Here is a 22900-nt window from a genome sequence, read left to right on the forward strand (position 1 = left end):
TGTTTCCTGGAAGGGAACCAGACCCACACACCGCGTCTCGCGCCCGGGTTGGCCCGTCACTTCCTGACGCCGGCACCCCTGTCGCGGGGCGGCGACGAGCGGAGCCGTGTTGGGACACGCAGTGCGTGAGACCCGGCCCGGAAGGCCGGCCCACGCGCCCGGGACTGTACGCGCAAGAGGCGGGACCAGCCGGGCAGGAGGGGCGGGGTGGCCGGGAGCTCCGGGCGATGCAGGCTGCGGAATCCGCCAGGAGGGACCGAGGGGGCGGGGCGGGGCGGGGCGGGGCGGGGCGGGGCGGGGCGGGGCCGAGGCCGAGTGGGCGAGCGGGGCGGGAGGAGTCCCTGCCTTTGCCGCCGCCGCTGCCGCCGCCGCCAGGTAAGAAACACGGGTTGAGTCGGGCCACGGGCGGAGTTCGCCCACGCCAGGGCCACTCCCCACCTCTGGCCTCCCGAGGGTTACTCCCACAAGGCCCGACCAGGCCCTGCGGGCCTTTGCCCCCCACCCGGCCCTCTGCCCCTCGTGGGCGCCAGGCCTCCCGAGGAGTGGCCACGAGCTGCTCCAGGCGCTGCCCGCCTGGGGTCCAGGCTGTGTGGTTGTTGCTTGGTTGTTTTTAGAGCTGAAAGCGCCTTTAGGAATTACACAGAGCGGCGGATGGGGAAACTGAGGCCGCGCAGTGCACCCAGGCATCTTCTCCCTCCCAGCTCTGGGCTCTGAGCCCTTAAAGATTGCCCAGTACCTCCCTTGATAAGTGAGGTCCAGGGAGAGGAAGGAACTTGCCCAAGGTTACACAGGGTCACTGGGCTTTCCCTTGTCGCAAGGGCCCCTCCACGGACCAGTGGGAAGGCCTCCGGCATCCCCTCACCCCCTCTCTCCTTGCCCTTACAGCCCTATGATTTCATAGCACACATTCAGACTGAGAATTCCAGGAGGGGGCTGGTAAAAAGCCCAGGCCCCCAGTTACAAATGTGCTATACTTCTCACCCTGCCACCTGTCGGTGTAGCAGGAAAGAGGAATTGCTACTAACTTGTGGGGGGACCATACAGAGAGGTAAACAGGCTCAGAGAGATGAATTCCCCAAGACAGCACCCCTAGGAAGGAGAACATTTTAAGAACCTGGGTTACCTGACTCCAGAGCCTGACCCAGTCAGTGCCTGGCGCAGAGACAAAGTAGCCTTTCACCGTGTCCTTTCTCTGCTCCGCTCCAGAGTCAGAGTTAAGAGCACAGCAGGCCGAGGCTCTGGGTCTTGGCCTAGAGACCGCTGCCTGACACAAAGTAGGAGTTAACATGTTAGTTCTCTTTTCCCTGACTCAAGTGTTCATTTCACTGCAGAAAACGTGAAACCCCTTTACATTTTAGGGGCATCCATTCATTTCTTAGACACATATTGAACACCTACTGTGTGCCCCAGTGTGTGCACTGTTTAGGCACTGAAAATACAGCTGTGAACAAGAGAAGTGTTGCCCTTGGGGACTACCCTAGGAAGAGTGGAATAAAACACTGTTGTCCATTTGGGGGGTGGACGGGTGGGAAGCGCTGGGCAGAGAGGACAGACCCCTGGAATGTTACCAACTGTGAAGTATGTGACAAGGGCACAGATTGAACCTCTTAGCGTCAATTGAACCTCCTATCTCGTGGGCCTCGTTGGAGATGCCCAGCCAGCCTGAGCTTTCTCCGGACTCCCCAGGGATTTGGTGGGGAGGAGCTAGGTGGGTAGAGGGTGGTCCAAAGGAACTCTGTGGGCCTCTGTTTCATTATCATCCAACAGGGATGGTAAAAGTGCCTGGCATTGATGGTACCATGTCAGAATGCTTCTTGAATGGTAAAGCACGGTCTAAAATGTGGCCTCTGGCCGAGGCCCTGCCATATCAGGAGTGAGCAAGGGTGTATTTACTTAGAGCATATTTATTTAGAGGCTCCAGTGACCCTGTCGGTAATCTGTTACCGCTCTCAGCAGAGAGATGTAAGAGGCAGAGGTGGGGTGGTTGGCTGAGTTCCAGGCAAGGAGGCTGAGACTCCCTGTCAAGGTCCAGAAACGGACTGTTTGCCCCACAGCATTTCAGCTTCTAACAGAAGCTTCTAACAGAAGCCCGCTTGCTGTCGCGGGCGTGGTAGCGGACAGATGTGGGCTCAGGTCCCTAGGGGCTTAGTAGCCTCCCGAGTCATCTTGATCAAGCCACATAACCACCCTGTGCCTCGGTTTCCTCATTTGTAAAATACTGCCTCTAAGGTTGTCATGAGGAGGAAAGTCACTGAAACCACAAAGGGACTGGGGTTGGTGCTCTGGGAGCCTTTTTGCTTTTTCCGCCGAAGGCCCAGGGGCGATTGGATGGGTGCCGAGTCGGTTAGCCAAGTAGGTTGCTGTAGCTTAGTGTGGAAAGTTTGTGAAGGTTGAAGCCTAGAGAATTTCTCCTGAGCCTACGCAGGTGCCCTAAGCTGGCGCTCTAGGCTGCAAAGGCAGGACCAGCTACCTGGGCCCGCACAGGAGAGACCTGAGAAATGTCACCCGGTCCTTTATGGCCTGCGTGTGTTGTAAACACTGCTGTACATGTTAAACTGGGGCTGCAATGAGATGGGGGGGGCTTGTTGCCTTGAGTGTGCACTAGTGGGCGGAAGGGGATCGAAGCAGGGGACCCCAGTCCACTTTCTACTTAGCCGCCCTCTACTTGGGCATTCGGGCCAATTCAGTTGCACCACCCTCTACTTAAAATTCTGCTGTGGCTTCCTGTTCATTTTAGGGCAAACAAAAAGACCATTAACGTGGACCATAAGGCCCTGCACCGTCTAGCCTATACTTCCAGCCCCATCTCAGGCCACTTCATCAGTAGCCCTCTGTGTTTGCGGCATGCTGCTGCTTCCCTCCTCGGGGCCTTTGCACATGCTCCTCTAGACCACATATAGTTCCTCCTATATCTCCATTTCCCCAGGTTAACGTCACCTTATCCTTCTGATCTCAGCCCAAACCCAGGCCTCAAGACATCCCCAGGAGTGTGGGAGGTTTAGTTCAGGAGGAAGTTGCATACTCATCTCGGGGGGTTAATTTCCGCCTAACCCCTGTTACCACCTCAATTGTCCCCTCCTAACTTCCAGGACTGGACTGGGTTTGCTGAGAGGTGCTCGGGGATGAAATCTACATTTGGGAGTACCATTTGAGCAAATACGGGAATCTCACTTTATATGAAACTGTATCGTCCTTCTTTAAAAATGAAAGGCTGAGGGGCGTGCCTGGGTGGCTCAGTGGGTTAAAGCCTCTGCCTTTGGCTCAGGTCATGATCCAGGGTCCTGGGATCAAGCCCCGCATCAGGCTCTCTGCTCAGTGGGGAGCCTGCTTCCCCCTCTCTCTCTGCTTGCCTCTCTGCCTGTTTGTGATCTCTGTCTGTCAAATAAATAAATAAATAAAATATATATATATTTTTAATGTACGGCTGAGAGGCACCTGGGTGCCTCAGTCGGTTACGCCTCTGTCTTCGGCTCAGGTCATGATCTTGGGGTCCTGGGATTGAGCCCTGTGTGGGGCTCCAAGCTCAGCAGGGAGTCTGCTTCTCCCTCACCCCCTGCACCCCCCTCCACTGATGCATGCGTGTGCGTGTGCTCTCTCTCAAATAAATAAATACATTCATAAGTTATATATTTATATGTATCTGTATATATAAATATATACAAATATTTATATGTATATAATATTTATTCATATTATATATATATATATTCATTTCTTTTGGAGGGATAATACCCTGGATTATTTACTGCTATAATTTGAAGGCAAGGCATTAAGGGTCCCCACCGTATCTCCTCTTGCCCACCAGAGTAAGGCCCTGGGGCCCTGTGGGGCGATATGAAAACCAGCAGATCAAGTGAACATCAAACATTTTGCCATTCCCCACCCCCACACCTCCTTCCTCAGCAGATGTGCCTCCCATTATGTCTTAGTTGTCCCCGAGTAGAAACCAGTGTTCATTCAACAGATGTCTGTAAGTGCCTGCTGTGCTTGCAGGAGGGCAGAAAGGGACAGACAATAAGCAACGGGTGTAAACCAGTGAATGATCCAGTATGGCAGACAGAGATTCGTGCTGGGGACCAAGCAGAGGAGCCAGGGAAAAGGGATCGGTATGGAAGGCAGGGGCAGGGTGGTCTCACTGAGCTGTGAGATTTGAACAGAGACAGGGAGGAGGTGAAGGGAGTCGGCCATGTGGTTGTCGGCAGGAAGAGCATTCCGGGCGGATGGAATAGACTGTGCAAAGGCCTTGAGGTGAGAGCGTAGCTGGTGGGCCCCAGAAGCAGCGAGGAGGATGTACAGTGGAACGGAGCGAGTGGAGGGGAGAAGGGGAGGAAGGTGGAGAGACCAGGGGCCAGGTTGCATATGGCACAGGCACCGCAGGGAGAGCCGTGACTCTGGAAAGGGGTTAGCAGAGGATTGGAGCAGAGAAGGACATGATCTGACTTCAGGTGGAGATGGAGCTCCCTGGCTGCAGCGTGGTGGACAGCTAGCGGGGAGAACAGATGGAGCGGGAGACTGGTGGGGCGGCTCCTGCCGGGATCCACCTGAGATGATGTTGGCCCGTACGAGGGCGCTAGCAGGCGAGGAATGGAGCGTGATGTGGACAGAATGTCATACAACCTGAGTGTCCATCCCAATGGCACGCTGTCCCCCCACTCCACCACTCCAGGCTGCTGAAGTGAGATGGGATAAGAACTTTCCCTCTGTGCCAACATCCCTCTCTTCTTCTGGTCTGTAGCAGGATTGTCCAAAACCTTCTGGATTCTTCTGTGTCGGAACTGTTGCCATGGAGACCTCCTGAAATGCTACCTGTACCAGTGGCTTCCAATTTAACTTCCAGAGAGAGGTATAGAATGAATGGGTTTCTCTTCTAAAACTCTGGGGGGGGGCGAGGTGGGGGAGTGAATGGGGACTGCCTCGAATCCTCCCTTCTAGAACCATCTCAAGGTTGTGTGTGCGGGTATGGGTATGTGTGTGTATGAACTTTGAACTACCGTCTTCAGAGTTTCTGGCCTAAGAATGATGCTGTAGCTCTATTTGTTGTGAAGAGTTTCTTCAAGCAAGTGCTTTTCTTTCTCTTTGGCTCCAGAACTGTTAGTCCCCGGCCCTCTCGTAATATTGTTGTTATCCCACTAGTGATGCTTCTGTTACTGTACTACAAGCTCACTTGTAGGTGCCTGGATGGCTCAGTGGGTTAAAGCCTCTGCCCTCGGCTCAGGTCGTGATCCCAGGGTCCTGATCCCACGGTCCTGGGATTGAGCCCCACATCAGGCTCTCTGCTCCGTGGGGAGCCTGCTTCCTCCTCTCTCTCTCTGCCTACTTGTGATCTCTGTCTGTCAAATAAATAAATAAAATCTTTTAAAAGGAAAAAGAAAAAGTCAACCATAGGAGCACCTGGGTGGCTCAGTCAGCTAAGTGTCCGACTTGATTTCAGCTCAGGTCATGATCTCAGGGTTGTGAGATCGAGCCCCAACATCAGGCTCTGCATGGGGCGTAGAGTCCACTTGATTCCCCTCTCCTTCTTCCCCTCCCTCCATCCTCCTCTCTAAAAAGAAGAAAGAAAGAAAGAAAAAGAAGGAAAGAAAGAAAGGCCTCCGTTACAACCAGTTCACCAGAAAAAGAAGGAAAGAGAAAAAGAATACCTCTCCCCATCCGCCCCATACACACACATTCATGTCAAATTTGACCTTGGCCTTCCCTGACTGCTCTAAGGGGTTAAAAAGGCCATAATGAGCTGCCATGTAAGAAACACAAAAGAAGTTCAGGGGTGCCTGGGTGGCTCAGTCAGTTAAGCCTCTGCCTTTGGCTCAGGTCATGATCTCAGGGTCGTGGGATCAAGTCCTGCATTGGGCTCCCTGATCAGCGGGGAGTCTGCTTCTCCCTCTCTGTCTGCCCCTCCCCACTGCTCATGTGCACTCTCTCTCTCAAATAAATAAAATCTGCGTTTAAAAAAATAAGAAACACAAAAGAAATTCATTCTTGCATGTGATCTCCTAAAGGCTCAGGTCGTGGAGTTTTAAGGATGATTTAAAGGATGTTTCAGGACGATACAGATCATATTTGTTTTCTCCGTGGCGCTGACTCGGGGATTTTTCATCCCCCGCCCCTCCCCGGAAGAAATCCCGCTGGGTTTATGTGATGTTCCTCAGCAAATATGAGTAGGGCGCCTACTGTGGGTGCTTGCGGAGCTGAGGACAGCTGTGTGGAATGGCTCTCTACCCTCACTACTGACCATAAGAGCTCAGCCAGCATTTTCTGGCATCGGTAATGTCTGAGGCTAGATAAAACTCATAATCATAGACCATCAGGCCACGGCCCACGCTGGTGTAATGCCCGTCCATCCTGGGCCTGGCCTTTGCAGTCCAGCCATAGGTGACCATTCACCCTGCTGGTTCTCACTGTGTGTATGTCCTCTCCCTGCCAGCGGGTACTCTTCTGGGTCAAGTGCACACATTTCTCGGAGTCCCTTGGTGTCTTCACAGCACCCGGACTGGGACAGATCCCCAGGAGACCCTTGATGTCCGGAAGCTACTCCATCCATCATTGACATCCTAGGCCCTGGGTGCTGCTGGACCAGCTGCCTGCACACTGGTGGCCCCAGGGGTCACCACGAGCCCTGACCACTGGTCTTCTCGCCGCGGGAACCCAGCACACCCTCTGAAAACCGCTTTAGCTTCTCAGGCATACTTGAGAATCTCAGTTCCCCTTGGACCAGACCCTGTTCCCAAATCAGACCGAGCAAGGAGGGGACCAGTGTAGACCGTTCAGGGGACAGATCTCCCCGCCCCACAGCTGCCAGCACCCTCTCTCAGCTGGGAGAGTTGGGGGCCCAGCCCATCCGGCAAACAATCCGGGGGGTCGGAAACAGGGGCACCTCCTTCACACCAGCATGGGGTTTGCCTCAGCTTGTCATGCTGCCCCTCATCCATTCTTTTGGTTACAAGACCTGGTTGTTGGTCAGTGGATTGGGACTTAACTATGACCTCAGGCTGATGGGCCACCCGGGGCCTAGGCTGTCTGAAATAAAGCACTCCTCTTCTGGGGATCAAAGCAAAATCGTTTTTAATTAAAAAAAAAATTTTTTTCATTATAAAAGTACCAATTCACTCAGGGTGGAAAACGTTAAAAATACAGAAAATTGGGGTGCCTGGGTGACTCAGTTGGTTAAGTATCTGCCTTCGGCTCAGGTCATAATCCCAGGGTCCTGGGCTGGAGCCCAATGTGGGGCTCCTTGCTCAGCAGGGAGTCTGCTTCTCCCTCTCTCTACCTGCCCCTCCCCTCCTCCGACCCACTGTGGCAGGGAACTGCTTGGGGCGCCCGTGACATAGGAAGGAGACCCCGTGGGGGTCTTCCTGTGGCTACTGGGCACTATAACCACGTCTCAGGTTATGAGGAGCTAAAACAGGGATATTAAATGAGACAACCCATGCCACGGTCCCAGGCTGTGCTCAGTGAGTGGCTGTGACTGCCAGCCTCCTGAGAAAAGCATCCCAGGGAGAGGAACGTGCTGGGGCCAAGGCCCAGAGGAGAATGTAAGTAGCATCGAGGCTCCCTGAACCCCAGGGCTAACCAGTCTCTCCTCCTCCAGATCCCACACCCTATGGACCCACAGGCTGGTTTTTCCAGTTTGCTCCCCCCAGGGCAATTCGTGTATTTCTCCAAGAACCTTCAAGAAGCTGAACAGCCTGTTTTCAGACTTAGAGAAGGGAGGCCCACAACTGTTTCCTGAAATCTGGGTGAGTGTTCTTTAAGGTTTCTTGTTCTTCACATCCTCGTCATTATTTAAGGCTGTCTCATCTTAAATATTACAAGTTTGCGTATCGTCCGTCTCCTTCGCTGGAACATCCCTCCAGGTTGGAGCGCTGCTGTCTGTCTTCGTCTCTGCTGTGCCGCGGCACGTGGGTTGACACCTGGTGCCTGTGGGTGCATGTATATATTTTTTTTAATATTTTATTTATTTGACAGAGAGAAATCACAACTAGGCGGAGAGGCAGGCAGAGAGAGAGGAGGAGGCAGGCAGAGAGAGAGGAGGAAGCAGACTCCCTGCGGAGCAGAGAGCCCGATGTGGGGCTCGATCCCAGGACCCTGGGATCATGACCCGAGCCGAAGGCAGAGGCTTTAACCCACTGAGCCACCCCGGCGCCCCCATGTATATATTTATTAAATGAACTAGTTCATTTGGGGTGAGGTGGACTTTTATTTTTCACTTACTTAGAACTTAAGAAAAAGTCTTTAAAAATCTGTAGAGACATCCTGCTGCTTTTTAAAAAGCTTTCTCTCGGAAAATAATTATAGTCTCGCAGGTACTTGGGAAATTAGTCCCGAGAGGTCCCACGAACCCTTACTCAGCATCCCCGTGGCCGCTGCCTTCATGATGTAGTCTGACTCGTGATCTGGGAGGATGTGGTCCCACACGGTGTGGCCCCCAGCAGCTCCCCCACCTGCTCGTTTCTTCCCTCCCGCCTCTCCGTGCCTACCCACCGTCCAAGGCCTGGCTGCACTGAGCATCTTTTCGGTTCTTCGAAAGCATCTGCTCTCTTCTACCGCTGGGCCTTGACACATGCCGTCCCCTGTGCCCAGAACGTGCTGCTTCCTACCACCCCACCCCTGTCCGGGGCCACCTTCTCTTGGAAGCCATTTCTGGGCTACAGGCCCCTGTTCATGACCCTCCATCTGGGCTCTCCCCCTGACCCCCACCCCTTATCCCCACCACTGTCCCTGTCACAGTGCAGTTTCTTCTTTGGAATACCCTGGGCCATCCGCCCGCAGGGCTGTCCCCCTCACTTCCTGCAGGCCTCTGCTGGGACAGCACCTTTCAACCGCCCACCATCGTCACCCCCTCATACCCCAACACTTCATAGCCCCTCCCCCTAGTTGTTCTTCCCAGATGATCTCTTCCTGACCCAGTCATCAAGGGCATGGATCCTACAGTCGGACCTGAGTGTGAATCTTGGTTCCACCAGTGACTAGCTTATTTTTTAGATTATTTTCATGTTTAGCTGCATTCTTTTTTTTTAAGATTTTGCTTATTTATTTATTTTAGAGAAAGAGAGTGTAAGCGGGGGTGGGGGGCAGAGGGGGAGAGACAGGGAACCTCCAGCAGACTCTGCTAAGCATGTAGCCCAACGTGGAGTTCCATATCACAACCCTGAGATCTTGACTTGAGCCAAAATCAGGAGTTGGACGCTTCACTGACCAAGCCCACCCCAGTGCCTCCTGTCTCCCTGCAGAAGGCAAGCAGAGAATTTGTCATTTTGTCACCTGCTCTGCCCTAAGACCCAGACCAGGGCGTCACATATCATTTTCCCTTCTTCATTCATCCAGCACACACTTATTGAATGCCTGCAGTATTCCAAGGCCTGTTCAGAGAGCTAGGGGCATAGCAGTCAACAAAACAACGAGGGGCTGCCCTCAAAATATATACCTTATATTCTGTTGGTATACACAGGTAAACAAATACTTTAAATACATATTATTTAAGGGGCGCCTGGGTGGCTCAGTCGGTTAAGCGTCTGCCTTCGGCTCAGGTCATGATCCCAGGGTCCTGGGATCAAGTCCCACATCGGGCTCCGTGCTTCTCCCTCTCCCTCTGTCTGCCACTCCCCCTGCTTGTGCTCATGTGCTCGCTCTCTCTCTCTGACAAATAAATAAATAAAGACTTTAAAATATATCTATATCTATATATATATATTATTTAAGATAAAAATAAGTATTATGAAAATATAGTGTTGGGATAGAGGAGTAGAAGTACTTTATAGCCTGGGAGATCAGGGAGGGCTTCTCAGAGGAGGTGATATTTAGGCTGAGGCAGAATGATGTGAAGGTCAGAGGAGGAGTGTCCCAGGCAGAGGAAACAGCAGGGACGAAGGCCTAGAGGACGGACCTGCTTGTGTATTCAAAAGTGCGGTGACCTCCAGTGTGGCTATAGCATAGTGAGCAAGCCGGGTTTGGGGGCATGAGGCGGAGTTTGGGGCGGGCAGGGGCCATCATTAGGGGATCAGCCTTCATCCTGGTGTGAGAGGAAGCCTTTGGAGACTCTTAAGCAAGGCAAGTGACATGATTAGTGTCTATGACAAAAAGGCCACTCCAGCTGCTGTGTAGAAAATGGATGAGAGGTCATCAAGAGTGTATTTTGTTGAACAAACGAATCAGTTTGGCCTGATTTGAGCTTTCTGTACACTGAACAAATCCTCTCTGCCTTGTGGATAGAGTCAGGCCAGCTCATGCTTCTCTGATTAAGAGTCTGCTTATTCTTGAACTAGGAACCAATGGGGCTTTCCAAGTACCAGCCCAGTAAAACACCATCTGAGGCTCCTCTGGGCGGTGGGCACAATCACTCCAGCCTCCAAATGGCATGTGCATTGGATTAAGTGTAGAAATCACTAGGCCTGCCACCATCGGGACTGGGTGCTGCCCTGGGTTCTGTCCTTCCTTTGTGACTTGTTGCTGTCCCCTTTGTCCACCCCCACGGTCTGGGCTGATCCTGCGAGCCAGGGAAATCTACAGGTCTCTAACTTGAGCTCCAGAAGCAACCACTGGAGGCCAGTCTTGCTGGGTGACATTGGCCAAGGTCTTAACCTCTCTGAGCCTCAATTTCTCCATGTGAAGCAAGGGAAAGAGGATCGCTGTGCAAATGTAGAGGGAAGAGTCTAGGGTTCAGAGCCAAAAGCCTGGTTTGACTTTCATCACTTGCTTACTGTGTAACTTTGGGAAAGGCTCTTAGCCTCTCTGAGCTCGTTTCTCAGCTCTAGGAGGGCATCATAAGGACTCGCATCGTACTTGACTTTACATGAGAGCTGTGGGGACTAACTGCGTTGGGAAGTGCTTTGTAAACAGTTCCGTACTATACAGCCTTGGTTTGTTGCCTTTAACTACTTCAGGGTTACTCGGAAAAGCTAATGAAATATTCGCTGTGCTGAGACTTCTAAATAAGTCCTCTGTAGAAGCCGTATTTTGAGGACAAAAGTTTTTATTGCTCAGCTGGATGAGATTGAATTTATGGACAAAAGCCAGGGTCGAGTGGGTAGTAGACTCGAAATCTTTTGGTCATATGGTGAGCATTTCAGCAGAGGGGGTGGCCGAGGGCTCTGACTTGGAGCTCCCGTCCGCCGTCCATTTCCTGGCTCTGTGACTCGGGCCCAGCTACTTCTCCTCTGTTTGCACACTGGACATTATGGTAGTGCCCGGCTCATAGAGTTAGCTGAGACTGGGTTCATTAACACCACAGCCCCAGGGCCTGGCCCCCAGCGACAGGCACGTAACGTTAGATCTTGCCATCACGTGGACCTCTGCCGTGTGCCAGGCTCTGTGCTGAGCTTGTCATTGATTTGTTTGCTGATATTTTTAAAGATTATTTATCTGAGAGAGGGAGAGAGAGTGCATGCACATGAGCAACCATGAGTAAGGAGGGGAGCAGAGGGAGAAAGAGAGAGAGAGACTCCGAGCAGACTCCTGCCGTGCACGGAGCCCAACTCGGGGCTTGATCCCACGACCCTGAGATCATGACCTGAGCTGAAACCAAGAGTCGGTTGCTTAACTGACTGAGCCACCCGGGTGCCTGTTTGTTGATTTTTTTTAATGCATTTATTTCTTTACCAAACGTTTGTGTGGCTTGAGTCTGATGCCAGACTTTGTTCTAAGTGCTTGACAAATATTAACCCACACAGCTATGTCAGTTACTGCCAGCCCGGCTCCTCCAGGCAGATCAAGCCCCATTGTCAGGTGAAGAAATGTATGTGCACAGAGGCTGAGTTGCCCAAGGCTCCATATCTGTCAAATAGAGGTGCTTAGATTCATGCCCATGTCTGTCTGGTCCTGAGCCTGCACTCATATTCACAATGCCCTGTGGTCAAGGCAGATTTCCTTCCTGGGACTCACTTCCTGCCCCTTGGATGCATGACTTGGCTTGGTCTGTCCTCTCCCTTGCCTTCCCTTCTGCCCCTGGGATGGAAGGTTAGAATAAAGGGAGTGGAAAAAGGAGACCTCCCCCCCCTCCTTCTCTTCTTTCTTCCTTTCACTGAAGTGTAACCTACATAGAGAAAACAAATCATAAGCCTACAGCTTGATGAATTTTTAAATATATTTACACCCATGTAATCACAGTGGGTGATATAGATACAGAACATTTCCATCATCCAGAAGCTTCACTGTGCCCCATCTGAGCCAGTACTCACTGCCTACAATGGGCAACCTCTCTTCCATCTTCTTTCACCCTAGACTGGTTCGACCTGTTTTTCAAGTTCATATGAACACAATTCCACAGGTAAGTATGTCTGCTTATCATTGTGCCTGTGAGGTTCACTCATGTTGTTGTGGTTAGCCAGACTTACCCTTTTTCATTGCTTCGTGATATTCTACGGTCTGAATATGGTGCAGTTTTTCCATTCCACTGCAGACAAACATGGAACTTGCTTCTGGTTTGGGACTATTGTGAATGAAGCTTCTGTGAGCATTCTTGTACCTGTCCTCTGGTGAACATTAGTCCTCGTTTCTCGGGGGTAGAGTTTCTGGGGCATAGAAAAGACATACATTTAGCTTTAGTGGAAAATGTCCAACTATTTTCCAAAAGGTTGTACCACAAATACTCCCCCCAGCAGTGTGTGGAAGTCTTACATATCCCTTTCCTCACCAACACTTAGTATTGTCAGACTTTCAATTTTAGCCATTCTGACGAATAGGTAGCAGTGTCTCATTGGAACTTTGCTTTATTTCTCTGATGACTAACAACATTGAACTTTGTGTGTTCATTGGTCACTGGGTATCTTTTATGAAGTGCCTGTTCGGGTATTTTGCCTATTTTAAAATTTGCCTTATTTCTTTTTCTTTGTGACTTTATAGGGGTTGTTTATATACTATGGGTACAAATTCTTTGTTGACACACATTGAAAATATCTGTCCCCAGTCTCTGGTGTGTGTTTTCAGTCTCTGGAAGATGATGAATAGCAGTTCTTAACTTGAACGAAGGTTGGAGTTATCAGCCTTTTCTTTCATGATTGGTAGTTATCGTGTCCCATTTACGTAAATTTTACCTACCCCCCGGTTGCATTTTTCACTGAGATTTTTTTTTTTTCCTGCAGGGTTGAAAATGGCCACACGGGACAGATCGAGCCAGAGGATGCCTCCAGTGGCCCAGCCGGCTGTGGATGGGGAGTCGCCTCTACCCACAGGCCGCGAGCTGGCCGAGGCCAACCGCTTTGCCTATGCGGCCCTCTGTGGCGTCTCCCTGTCCCAGCTCTTTCCAGAACCTGAGCAAAGGTGAGTGCTGTTGTCTCACAGAGGGAATGTCATACTTCCTCAGGGAACCAATTATTTTTTAATTTTATTTATTTATTTGATAGAGAGAGAGATCACATGCAGCAGAGAGGCAGGTTGGGGGTGGAGGGAGCAGGCTCCTGCCAAGCAGAGAGCCTGACGTGGGCCTCCATCCTAGGACCCTGAGATCATGACCTGAGCCAAAGGCAGAGGCTCAACCCACTGAGTCACCCAGGCACCTCAGGGAACCGATTATTGACAGCCAGGCTCCCAGCGGTTGTTACTGGCAAAGAGAAGAAAGGAGAAAGTCATTGTCCTTACCTTTAAGGAGTTCGCGATCTGGGGCATAAGACATACCTCATTCAGTACTCACTCATTTACCCACACCAAGCATTTTCTGAGCACCTCCTGTGTGCCAGGCGTGATCTAGAGGACATGGAAGGTACCTATGAAAGAGATGAATCGCTGCCCTCAAACAGGACACAGTCTGATGTGAGGAAGGATATTTATTCACGCATACAACATGCATTTATTGAGCACCTACTCTATGCTAGGTGTAGTGCTAGGAGAAAAATGGGACCTGGCTCCTGTCCTCTCGGGGCTCACCGTCTGGGTAGGGTACCCGAATAACTGACTGCCATTATACTAGACAGATGGGGTAAGTGCCTGGATGGGTTTCAACCAGGTGTCGTAGATCAAAAGGTGGACATTGAACGACACCAGGAAGTGGAGGGGCGAACAGGTGAGACAGACTTTCCTCGGGGAGACAGGTCGGTTGCTATGGATGGAGCAGAGGGAGGAGCTCGCTGTGGCCCCAAATCTCCAGGTGGTGGGTGGAGCTAGAAGGACAGAAATACCGTTACTGAGACAGGAAACAGCAGATGGGGGCAGGAAATGACAGGAAGTTTTGGGGTCTGTGGCATTTTTAAGACTTACCCCCAAAATGTCCCCCGTGAGTAAACTTCCCCATGCCTTAGGTCTTAGCTGGGTATTTGTTTGTTTGGTGTTTTTGGGGTTTTGTTTTTTGTGTTGTTGTTGTTTTTTTGTTTTTGTTTTTTTTTTTTTTTTTTGGTCTTTTATCTTCATCTCTCCTGCTGGACTGAATACTCGAGCATATCCATCTCCCTGGGCGTCACCTCCAGGAAGCCTTCCCAGACCTCCCCAAACCCCAGACCAGGGTGTTTCTCCAGCCATATATTCAACAGCCCAGCCCTGCAGCCACCGTGCTGCCCTGCAGCTCTTCCCACACCACCCCCCTCCTCCAGTTGGGGCTCCCAGAGGGCAGGAGCTGCCTCGTCCACCTGTGAGTCCCAGAGCCTCCCGTACAGCTGGGTGTACCCGACAAGCCAGTACATGGGGAGTGGGTGGAGTATGATCTCTGTGTACTTTGTTCCCATAAGCAGATGTTCATGAGCCTGCTCTGTGTGCCAGGCCTGTGCTGGGCACTTCCTGGGAGGGCACATAGAGGAGTGAGTTACTGTCCTGTGCACCTCCCACCCCGCAAACACACCCACATCCAGGTACCCCTGTAAACGTAGCTGCTTCTGCCCAGCCAGAAGCATGTGCCCTGGGGTGTTTCCTTCCTCAAAGCTTCCCTTTCAGAAGGCCAGTTCTGTCCACGAGCTCCATGTTCTTTAGGCCCGAAACACATTTTGAAAGCAATCTCGATCATGTTACAAGCCAGATACACCGCTGGTTTCAGTAATCTTTACAGGGCACCCTGGGGATGTGTGCTGTGCACACGGGACATAAAAGCAAGCCATTTTTTAATGTATTTTGTATCTGAGCCGGAAACATCGCAGATGCCACTCCCTAGGATTAACTCTGTTTATTCACTGCGGAGAAATTATGGGGTGGAGCAGGGGATGGCACACGTGTTCTGTGAAGGGCCCGGGATCTCCGGTTCGCAGGCCGTGGAGCTTCTGTGGTCCTCGCTCGACGTTGCCGTCCTAGCCTGAAAGCAGCAGGAGGCAATACGCAGGGGATACGCGCGGCTGTGTTCCAATAAAACTTTATTTACAAAAGCAGGCTGCAGGCCTGCTCTGGCCCACTTGGGTAGTTTGCCAGCCCCTGGCGAGTTGGAGGAGCTTTGCACTCAGGATGAGAAACCCTGGATTTGGGGTGAGGTTTTGCCCCTTCCCAGCGGTGAGACCCTTGATTTAACCTCTGCAGCCAGGGGCTCCATCAGCAAGGGGGGGCCAGGATGCAAGGGGATGTTTGGTACTCCTGGGTGAGCACCGAGGCACCTAATCACTGGGGAGGGGCAGTGTCCCAGTGGGTAAGCAAGGCCTCTGGTGTCATGAAGATAGACAGGGGTTTGAACCCTAGAGTTATCCCTTCACCTCTCTAGGGCTGCATTTCCTTATCTCTAGGCTGGGGGTAAGAAGAACATCTCCCTCCCTGGGGACGGTGTGGTGAGAAGTAAAGGAATCAGTGTGAATAAAGCACTTCCACGGCCCAGGGGCTGACAGACCGTTGCTCTGTGGTTGTGATTTGGTGTCATTGTTGCAGCTGATTCTGACCCATTCTGGCCAAGCCGGAATACACATTAGAAGCCATTCTCAAAGTCCTGCCGATCTGGAACGCTGTTTGTTTTGTAACCCACAGCTGTATTTCTCCTTTATGTACATACTCATTAATTCATTTTTTCTAAGATTTTATTAATTTGACAGTGAGAGAGTGCGAGCGAGCACACACAAGTAGGGGAGCTGCAGAGGGAGAAGGAGACTCAGACACCCCACTGAGCAGGGAGCCCGATGCAGAGCTCAGTCCCAGGCCCCTGAGATCTTGACCTGAGCCGAAGGCAGACGCTTAACCAACTGAGCCACCCAGGTGGCCCTCATTTTTTTTTTGAAAGAAACATATACAGTGCTTTATACGGGCCAGATTTTGTTCTAAGCCCAAGGAGAAATGTTAACTTTCAGTGACCCTGTGAAATGGGTTTCTTCATTATCACCATCATTTTATAGATAAAGAAACTGAGGCACAGAAAGGTTCAGTAACTTGTCCAAGATCACACAGCTAGTGCCGTGCTGAGGTTGGAACGAGGGTCTGTGCTCTGGACCCGTCCTCTCATGATGAGATGCTTCTCAACATCCAAGACCTCCTTCTTGGACGCAGGGCCAGGCCATGCTTCATTGACCTGTAAGTAATGTTCAGCTCACTCAGTCACCTCGTGCCTCCACGCACACCCACACAACCGCCCCGGGATTATCCCAGTAGATTGCAATGGTGCAAATGACAATCATTGTACGAGCAGTAGTCAACATTTATTGAGGGTTATCAGGTGCCAGGCCCTATTAAGATGTCACTTAATCTTTCCGTCCAATCTCCGAGGCATATCCTGTTATCATCCACATTTTATAGCACAGGAAAACCAGGCTAAGAGAAGAGAAGTATGGGCATGAAGCCAGTCACCGAGGGAGCCAGGACTCCCCTCGTGCCCTGGACGTCAGAGTCCGACTCTGAAACCCCTTCTCCACTGCCTCCCTTGGTCACCTTAGAAATAAAAGTCGTCCCCTGGGGCAAATACATTATATGTTAATTTAAAAAAAAAAAGAAGAAGAAGTAAAAGTCGGGAGGCCAGCTGACATTCCTTGGGCATCTCCTATGCACCAGGCTCTGCCAGCTCATTGAATCCTCAAACAACCTAATGAGGTTGGTCTCTTAAACCCATTTGCAGATAGGGAAACTGAGGCATAGGGAGGCCAGTTTACTTGGCACCGTGCTGCATTGCTCAGATGTCCCCTTGGCAATGGTCTCCTCCCGCTGCTCCAGAGGGGGCTGCCTCGGCTGAAGAGAGCCACCTGGCCCATGCCTCCACCCTCCTCCCCCGGCAGCCTTTGCTGGATGATTGCCTGAGCGAGGAGGGGTATAAAGGGCCCACCGGGCTCACCCGGCTACAGAACTCCCCGCAGGGCTGGCTGAGCCTCCTCTTGAGGCTACATTGCAACTCGACTGTCCCCCGTGCCCAGTCCTGCTTCCTCCTTACCCGCCCTCACAGGGACCCCTAATAATCTCCATTTCAGAGCTGCTTCCTGGGGACCTGAACCCATGGCACAGGTGGGGCAGGATTGTAGGCGGCCCGCGGTGATCTCTCCACTGGGCCTCAGCACTGGAGGCTCTAGGGAGGGGCTGGGCGGGCTGCCTGGTGTCCACAGGGGCCTCCCGAGGTTGCCCGCACCATCAGGAAGCTCTGGGTGTTTCTGGGAGGCCCTGATTCCACCCGGGTGCAGAAGCCAATGCAGGGAGCGCCAGGACAGCACAGTCGAGGCAGGCTGGGATGATGGTTTGCAAATAGACTTGGCCTCTAGGCCTCAGCCTTTTTCTGGACTGGCGTCATCACCTCCTAACTGACCCCCGTGCTCTACATCCCCACACCCTTACCGTGTGGGTTTACCACGGTCACTGCCAAGAATGGCGGCTTTGAAGCACAGCCTGATGTGGTCTTTGCCCCTGTTGCCCAAATGCCATGTGCTTCCCGCAGTTCACGGGTTCGGTTCCCGGATTCCATCTCCCCATGAGCACCCGACCATCCCCTGTCCGGGGACTCCTGTGTTCACTGAAGCGAACAGCATCCTTGGGCACCGTGGGGGAGACAGTCCCTTCCTGTGCACTTAGCCGCTTCAGCAACGGCCCACTTGTTTCCCCGGAAAAGACTGTCCTCTCTGATTTCCGACAGCCACAAATCACCTTCTATAGGATGCCTTTTCCAGCAGCGGCCCCTCCCCTCCATGGGTGGGTCTGGGTGCTGCCTCTCTGGACTCTTCGGGCCTCCATCCCTGCCTCCATCCTGGCGTGTCGCATGGCAAGAGGGTGTGTGAGTCCCGTGCCTGTCCCCACCCTGCCGTGAGCCTCTTTCCAGACGTGGCGTCTTGCACCACTAACTCCCTGTCTCTCAGGTGTTGGGGACCCCATCCTCTTCCATGGACCACAGTCACCGTGGATTCCGTACGTGAATTTGCACCCGTGCGACCGTGTATGACCTAAACTTCCCAGTGCCCTTGTGAGATCTGTTCTGGAAGCCTTGGGGGATCTAAGCCACGTCTGTCTTTCAGATCCTTCTGCACAGAGTTCGTGGCAGGCCTCGTGAAGTGGCTGGAGTTGCCCGAAGCCGTCTTGCCAACCATGACTGCTTTCGCCAACGGCCTGGGAGGTGAAGGCACAGATGTGTTTGCTCCGATTTTATTGAAGGACCCCATCTTGAAGGACGACCCGCTGGTGATCGTTCAGGTACGCCCACCGCCAGGGGGCAGCTGCTGGGGAAAGGAGAACCAAGTATTTCCTTCCAAAGTCAGTCTGAAAATTGCTTCTAGTGGGGTGGTGTAGTTGAAAGATGAAATATTTTGGGGTGCCTGGGTGGCTCAGTTGGTTGAGCATCTGACTCTTGGTTTTGGCTCAGGTCATGATCTCGGGGTCCTGGGATCAGGCCCTGCGTCATGCTCTGCGCTCAGTGCGGTGTCTGCTTGTCCCTCTCCCTCCCCCTCTGCTCCTCCAACCCCTCCCCCACTCATGCTCTCTGTCTCTCTCTCTCTCTCTCAAATAAATAAAATTTTTAAATAAATAAGAAAGATAGAATATTTCATCATAATATCACAGAATGATGATCACAGCTAACAGTAAATTATTATTGAATATTTACCATTGATTTAATTTCATATTTACATAGTCTTTATTATGTACCTGACAAATACTAACTCACTTAATTCTCCAAGCAACTTTATAAAGTAGGTAGTATGGTCCTCCCCTCGTTATAAGTAAGGAAACTGAGCCACAGAGAGGTTAAGTGACATGTTTGGGGTCGTACAGCTGACAAGTGGCTCAGCTAGGAGCAGGCTAATGACCCGCCAACATATTGCTAATTCCTGTTGTTTTCTTTCCCCCAGGACCTTCTGAGCTTCTCACTCAAGGATGGTGAGTTGATTTTCTCAGTTCTATATGTTTTTGTAAAGTTCAGTAAATTTGGGGTGCTCCTCTTCATGCTTGGCCATCAAAGCCACAGGTGGTGGTGTCCCCTGTGGGCCCGTCCCCCGTGGCCTTTTTGGTGCGGGGAAGGAAAGGGAACCCGTGTAGCTGGGGAGCCAGCGAGCCTCTCATTGGTGCCAAACACCGAGGGGGCTTGGCACCAACGAGGGGGAATAGTGGGGGCCATTACTTCATCTCTCCTCACAAGGCCCCACGGTTTTACCTGCTACGTCGCCTACCACTCCGGTCTGAGCCACCATCACCCCCTGCTGGACGACAGCAGGGGTGTCCTCGCTGGTCTTCCTGGGGAGGTGGGGTCTAGCCCTGCCTCATCTCTCAGCACACCCCTTCTTCCTGCTCTCTTCGCCAGCCTCCCTCCCGAGGACCTGTGCTTCCGGCACCGTGGACTTCGAGGGTGCCCTTCCCCTGCCCGGAGAGTGTCCTGCTCCTCCTGTCCTCCTCCCTCTGTCCAGGGAGCACTTCCCTGGGGAGGCCCCTGGGCTGCCATCCGGGCTGTTCCTCCCAGCACCATGTGGCCAAGGCTGTGGTTGAACAGTTACGGGATTCTTTGTGGGCTTCTCCTCCAGACCGGAGCGCCAGGAGGGCAGGGCCACATCTGGCTTCCTTCACCACGTGTTTCTAGTCCCTAACCCAGCACCTGGAACCTAGCACATACTCAGTAGATACCTGGTGAATGAACTAAGGAGACAGATCTTACTGCCCCATTTTGTGGGTGAAGTTGGCTCAGAGAGGTTAAGCAATTTGCCCGAGGCTGCGCAGTAAGTGGCAGTGTGGGATTCGACCCGCGTTCTCTCCTAGGGCTGTCAGGACAAATTACCGAACTCGGGGAAGCTTGAAGCTGTAGAAATGTATTCCGTCACAGCTCAGGAGGCCCAGACCCAGAAAACAAGGTGTCAGCAGGGTCTCACTCCCTCCGAAGACTGTAGGTGAGAATGTGTCTTGCCTCTTGTAGCTTCTGCTATCTCCAGGCACTACCCCAGCCTACAGTCGTGTCTATCCCTTCTCTGCCTTCGTCAGTCCAGGGCCTGCTCTTCCCTTTCCTCTCCTCTCTGTGCCTCCTACAAGGACCTTGGACAGGGCGGCTTCGACCAGAGCTCTTTAATTATACCGGCAAAGACCCTCTTTCCAAATAAGATCACCTTCCCAGGTTCTAGGACGTGGCTGTGTCGTTTTGGGGGTCCACATGCAACCCACTGCAGCGCCCAGGGTGTCCCATACCAGACCGCTGCAGGGCTCCCCGGACCCCATCGCTCCGCATCCATTTCTGCCCACCTCCTCTCTGCCGGGGCCCCCCATCATTGTGTGTGTGGCTTCTTCTGTTCCCTGCGCTAATGAGAGATTTTGGCACAAAGACCCCCGATGTTTATTCTGATGGTGAGCGGGGAGGAGAAGCACAGAATTGCAAGTGAACTCCCAACAGCCTGCAAACCACCACGTGGGAAGTACGTTATACCTTTATGAAAGATTACGTAGGGAAAGTGACATCAGCCACCCCACCCCTGCTCCGCTGGAGCCCCAGCTCGTGGGGGAGTGGAGGGGTGGGAGGGGGAGGAGGAACGGGATTATGAGAACAGGAAGAGCAGGTGCAGAAACACGGGCAGGAAAGCCGCAGGGCTTTGGGCCACCAGGGTGGCCTTGGGCCGCTGAACTGGACAAGGGATGCACTTGACCTGGGCAGACTCTAGGAAGCGTCCCCATCAGCCCAGTGTGAGGAAACATGGCCTCCACGAGGGCAGTAGAGATCCTGGGTGTGAAAGGCTGACCCAGGGGTCGTTCTGTCAGAAGAGACGGCAGGATCCCTGACAGACCAGATGAAGGGAACGCGCGAGAGGAAGCGGGAGTGATGTCTCAGCTCTGGAAGTCTGGTTCCCGATGCTAGTTCCAGGGTGTTAGGACCCAACTGGGGAAACCTGGTTGGTCTTGAGTGCCCCCTTCATGCAAAGTGGTGGTTCAGGGACCCTGTGAGAAGGGTGCTGGGACCTCCTTCAGCCCCACAGAAGAGGTCATGGGACCTGTCCCCTCACGCATGCCTGCTTCGTACAGCTGTGCTCAGCACGGTCAATGTCCATGAGGGCGGGAGGGCGCACAGGACACTGAACCTTGGGGCTCCTGCTTATGAGGCTAATGCATTTTCTTTTTTATTTTTTAAAAAGAACCTTAATTCCTTGCTCTTCATAGTACGGTCCATGGACCGGCAGCATCGGCATGTGGGAGTTTGTTAGAAATCCGGACTCCCGGGCCCCAGCCACACCTCCTGACTCAGACTCTGCTCCCTGACCAGATCCCAGGTGGCTCCTTGCTAGTCTGAGAAGTGTGACTTCGGGCTCCAAGCCCACTGTGTATTTCTGGCCCTGCTCTAGCCAAACAAACAATCTTCACTGCCCGTCTCACCGCTGCATGGGACCGCAAGGATGATTCACTGAGCCCCTGCGCTCAGGCAGGCGCGGCATGTCGTAATACTCCCGTTAGCTAATGAGGCTTGCCCCAGGATGTGGCAGAGATGGTCTGAGAACGTGGCCCAGTTGTATCACTTTTTTCCTTTTTTAACCAGAAGTAAGGGAGAAATCATCATGTCTGATGCTCCTGGACCCTCGTAGAGTCAGGAGTTGAGTCCGCACAGAGGTCTGAGATGCCAGTAGCTAGAGAGCACAGACACGCTCGTGTTATAATGCCTGTAACAACGAAGCCATCCGCTGCCGAGTGCTCACTGTGGGCCTGGCCTGTGGCTGAGGGCCGCACAGGCATGGAGCCCACTGAGCCCCCCGAGGGGCAGTTGAGGCTATAGGCCTGAGCTCATGGTCTCAAGGGCATCCTGGATGAGCCTGTCAGTTTTCCAGGTGGAGAGATGAAGGCCCAGAGAGGGAAGGGGCTTTCCCTGAGACACACAGCACTAGAAGCAGACTGGGAGTTAGAACTGGGTCTCTGGCCTGCGGGGCCAGCACTTTGCCCCATTGCCTTATCACCGGGTAGGAGGAGCAGGCGTCCCAGGGCTCCTGCCTCTGCCTCAGTTTCTCCCTTTCCTTACCTAGAGACCCATATTCATCTTACCCTTCTTCCTGCCCCCGACCCGCAAACCACAAATCCTCCTGGGCCCCTTTGAGGAACTAGGACACAACCTAGCCCGCTCTGCTGTGGGTGACCTTGGCCTGGGTCTCACAGAACAACTGGAGTGGGTTTAAAATGGTGTGTCTCATGTCACCACCTGGTACTTCGTGCCCTCCCAGGGGCATTCTCTGAGCGGCATTGAAACCATTATTATCTGATAGCCTCCCCAGGCCCCTGCAGCTCTGACAGCACACGGCACATGGAGACCCCAAAGGGGCAGGGACTAGGGCTCCAAAGGTCTACAGAGGTCAGGAGTGGGTGGATCCTCAAACCATCTAGCCCACCCTCTCAGCGCGTAGATGGGAAAATGAGGCCCAGAGGTGGCCCAGCTGGCCAGTCATTGTCATGTCCAACTCTTTATCCATATTCATGAAGAACCGGACACCAAGAAGTGGGGGAATTTGGGGAGTTAGCCTGTTTGGGTGTTAAAATTCAAGCTCCACTTTGACAAGTTATGAATGGTTTTGTGCCTCAGTTCCTCACGTATCAAAAGGGAATAACAGTGATCTTTACCTTAGAGGGCCGCGGTGGGGATTAGATGAGGTATACCATGCAGAGTGCC

The 22900-nt window shown here is 52.6% G+C and overlaps 1 protein-coding gene across 6 annotated transcripts in view; it reads left to right on the top strand.

The window, feature by feature from the left end:
• The first annotated feature begins 226 nt into the window (after window positions 1–226).
• Window positions 227–22900, top strand: part of TMCO4 (transmembrane and coiled-coil domains 4) — an 88066-nt gene continuing 65392 nt past the window's right edge. For 3 of the 6 annotated variants that reach the window (XM_046006601.1, XM_046006633.1, XM_046006640.1), the window contains exons 1-6: window positions 227–375; window positions 4736–4843; window positions 7586–7733; window positions 13074–13251; window positions 18306–18480; window positions 19134–19161. In XM_046006601.1, coding sequence (XP_045862557.1) covers window positions 13082–13251; window positions 18306–18480; window positions 19134–19161 — 373 coding nt within the window. In that variant the 5' untranslated portion in view covers window positions 227–375; window positions 4736–4843; window positions 7586–7733; window positions 13074–13081. The remainder of the gene's footprint in view (window positions 376–4735; window positions 4844–7585; window positions 7734–13073; window positions 13252–18305; window positions 18481–19133; window positions 19162–22900) is intronic. The other 3 variants (XM_046006608.1, XM_046006617.1, XM_046006625.1) reach the window with 3 other exon arrangements.

Source organism: Meles meles, chromosome 1, assembly GCF_922984935.1.
Source record: "Meles meles chromosome 1, mMelMel3.1 paternal haplotype, whole genome shotgun sequence".
NCBI lineage: Eukaryota > Metazoa > Chordata > Mammalia > Carnivora > Mustelidae > Meles > Meles meles.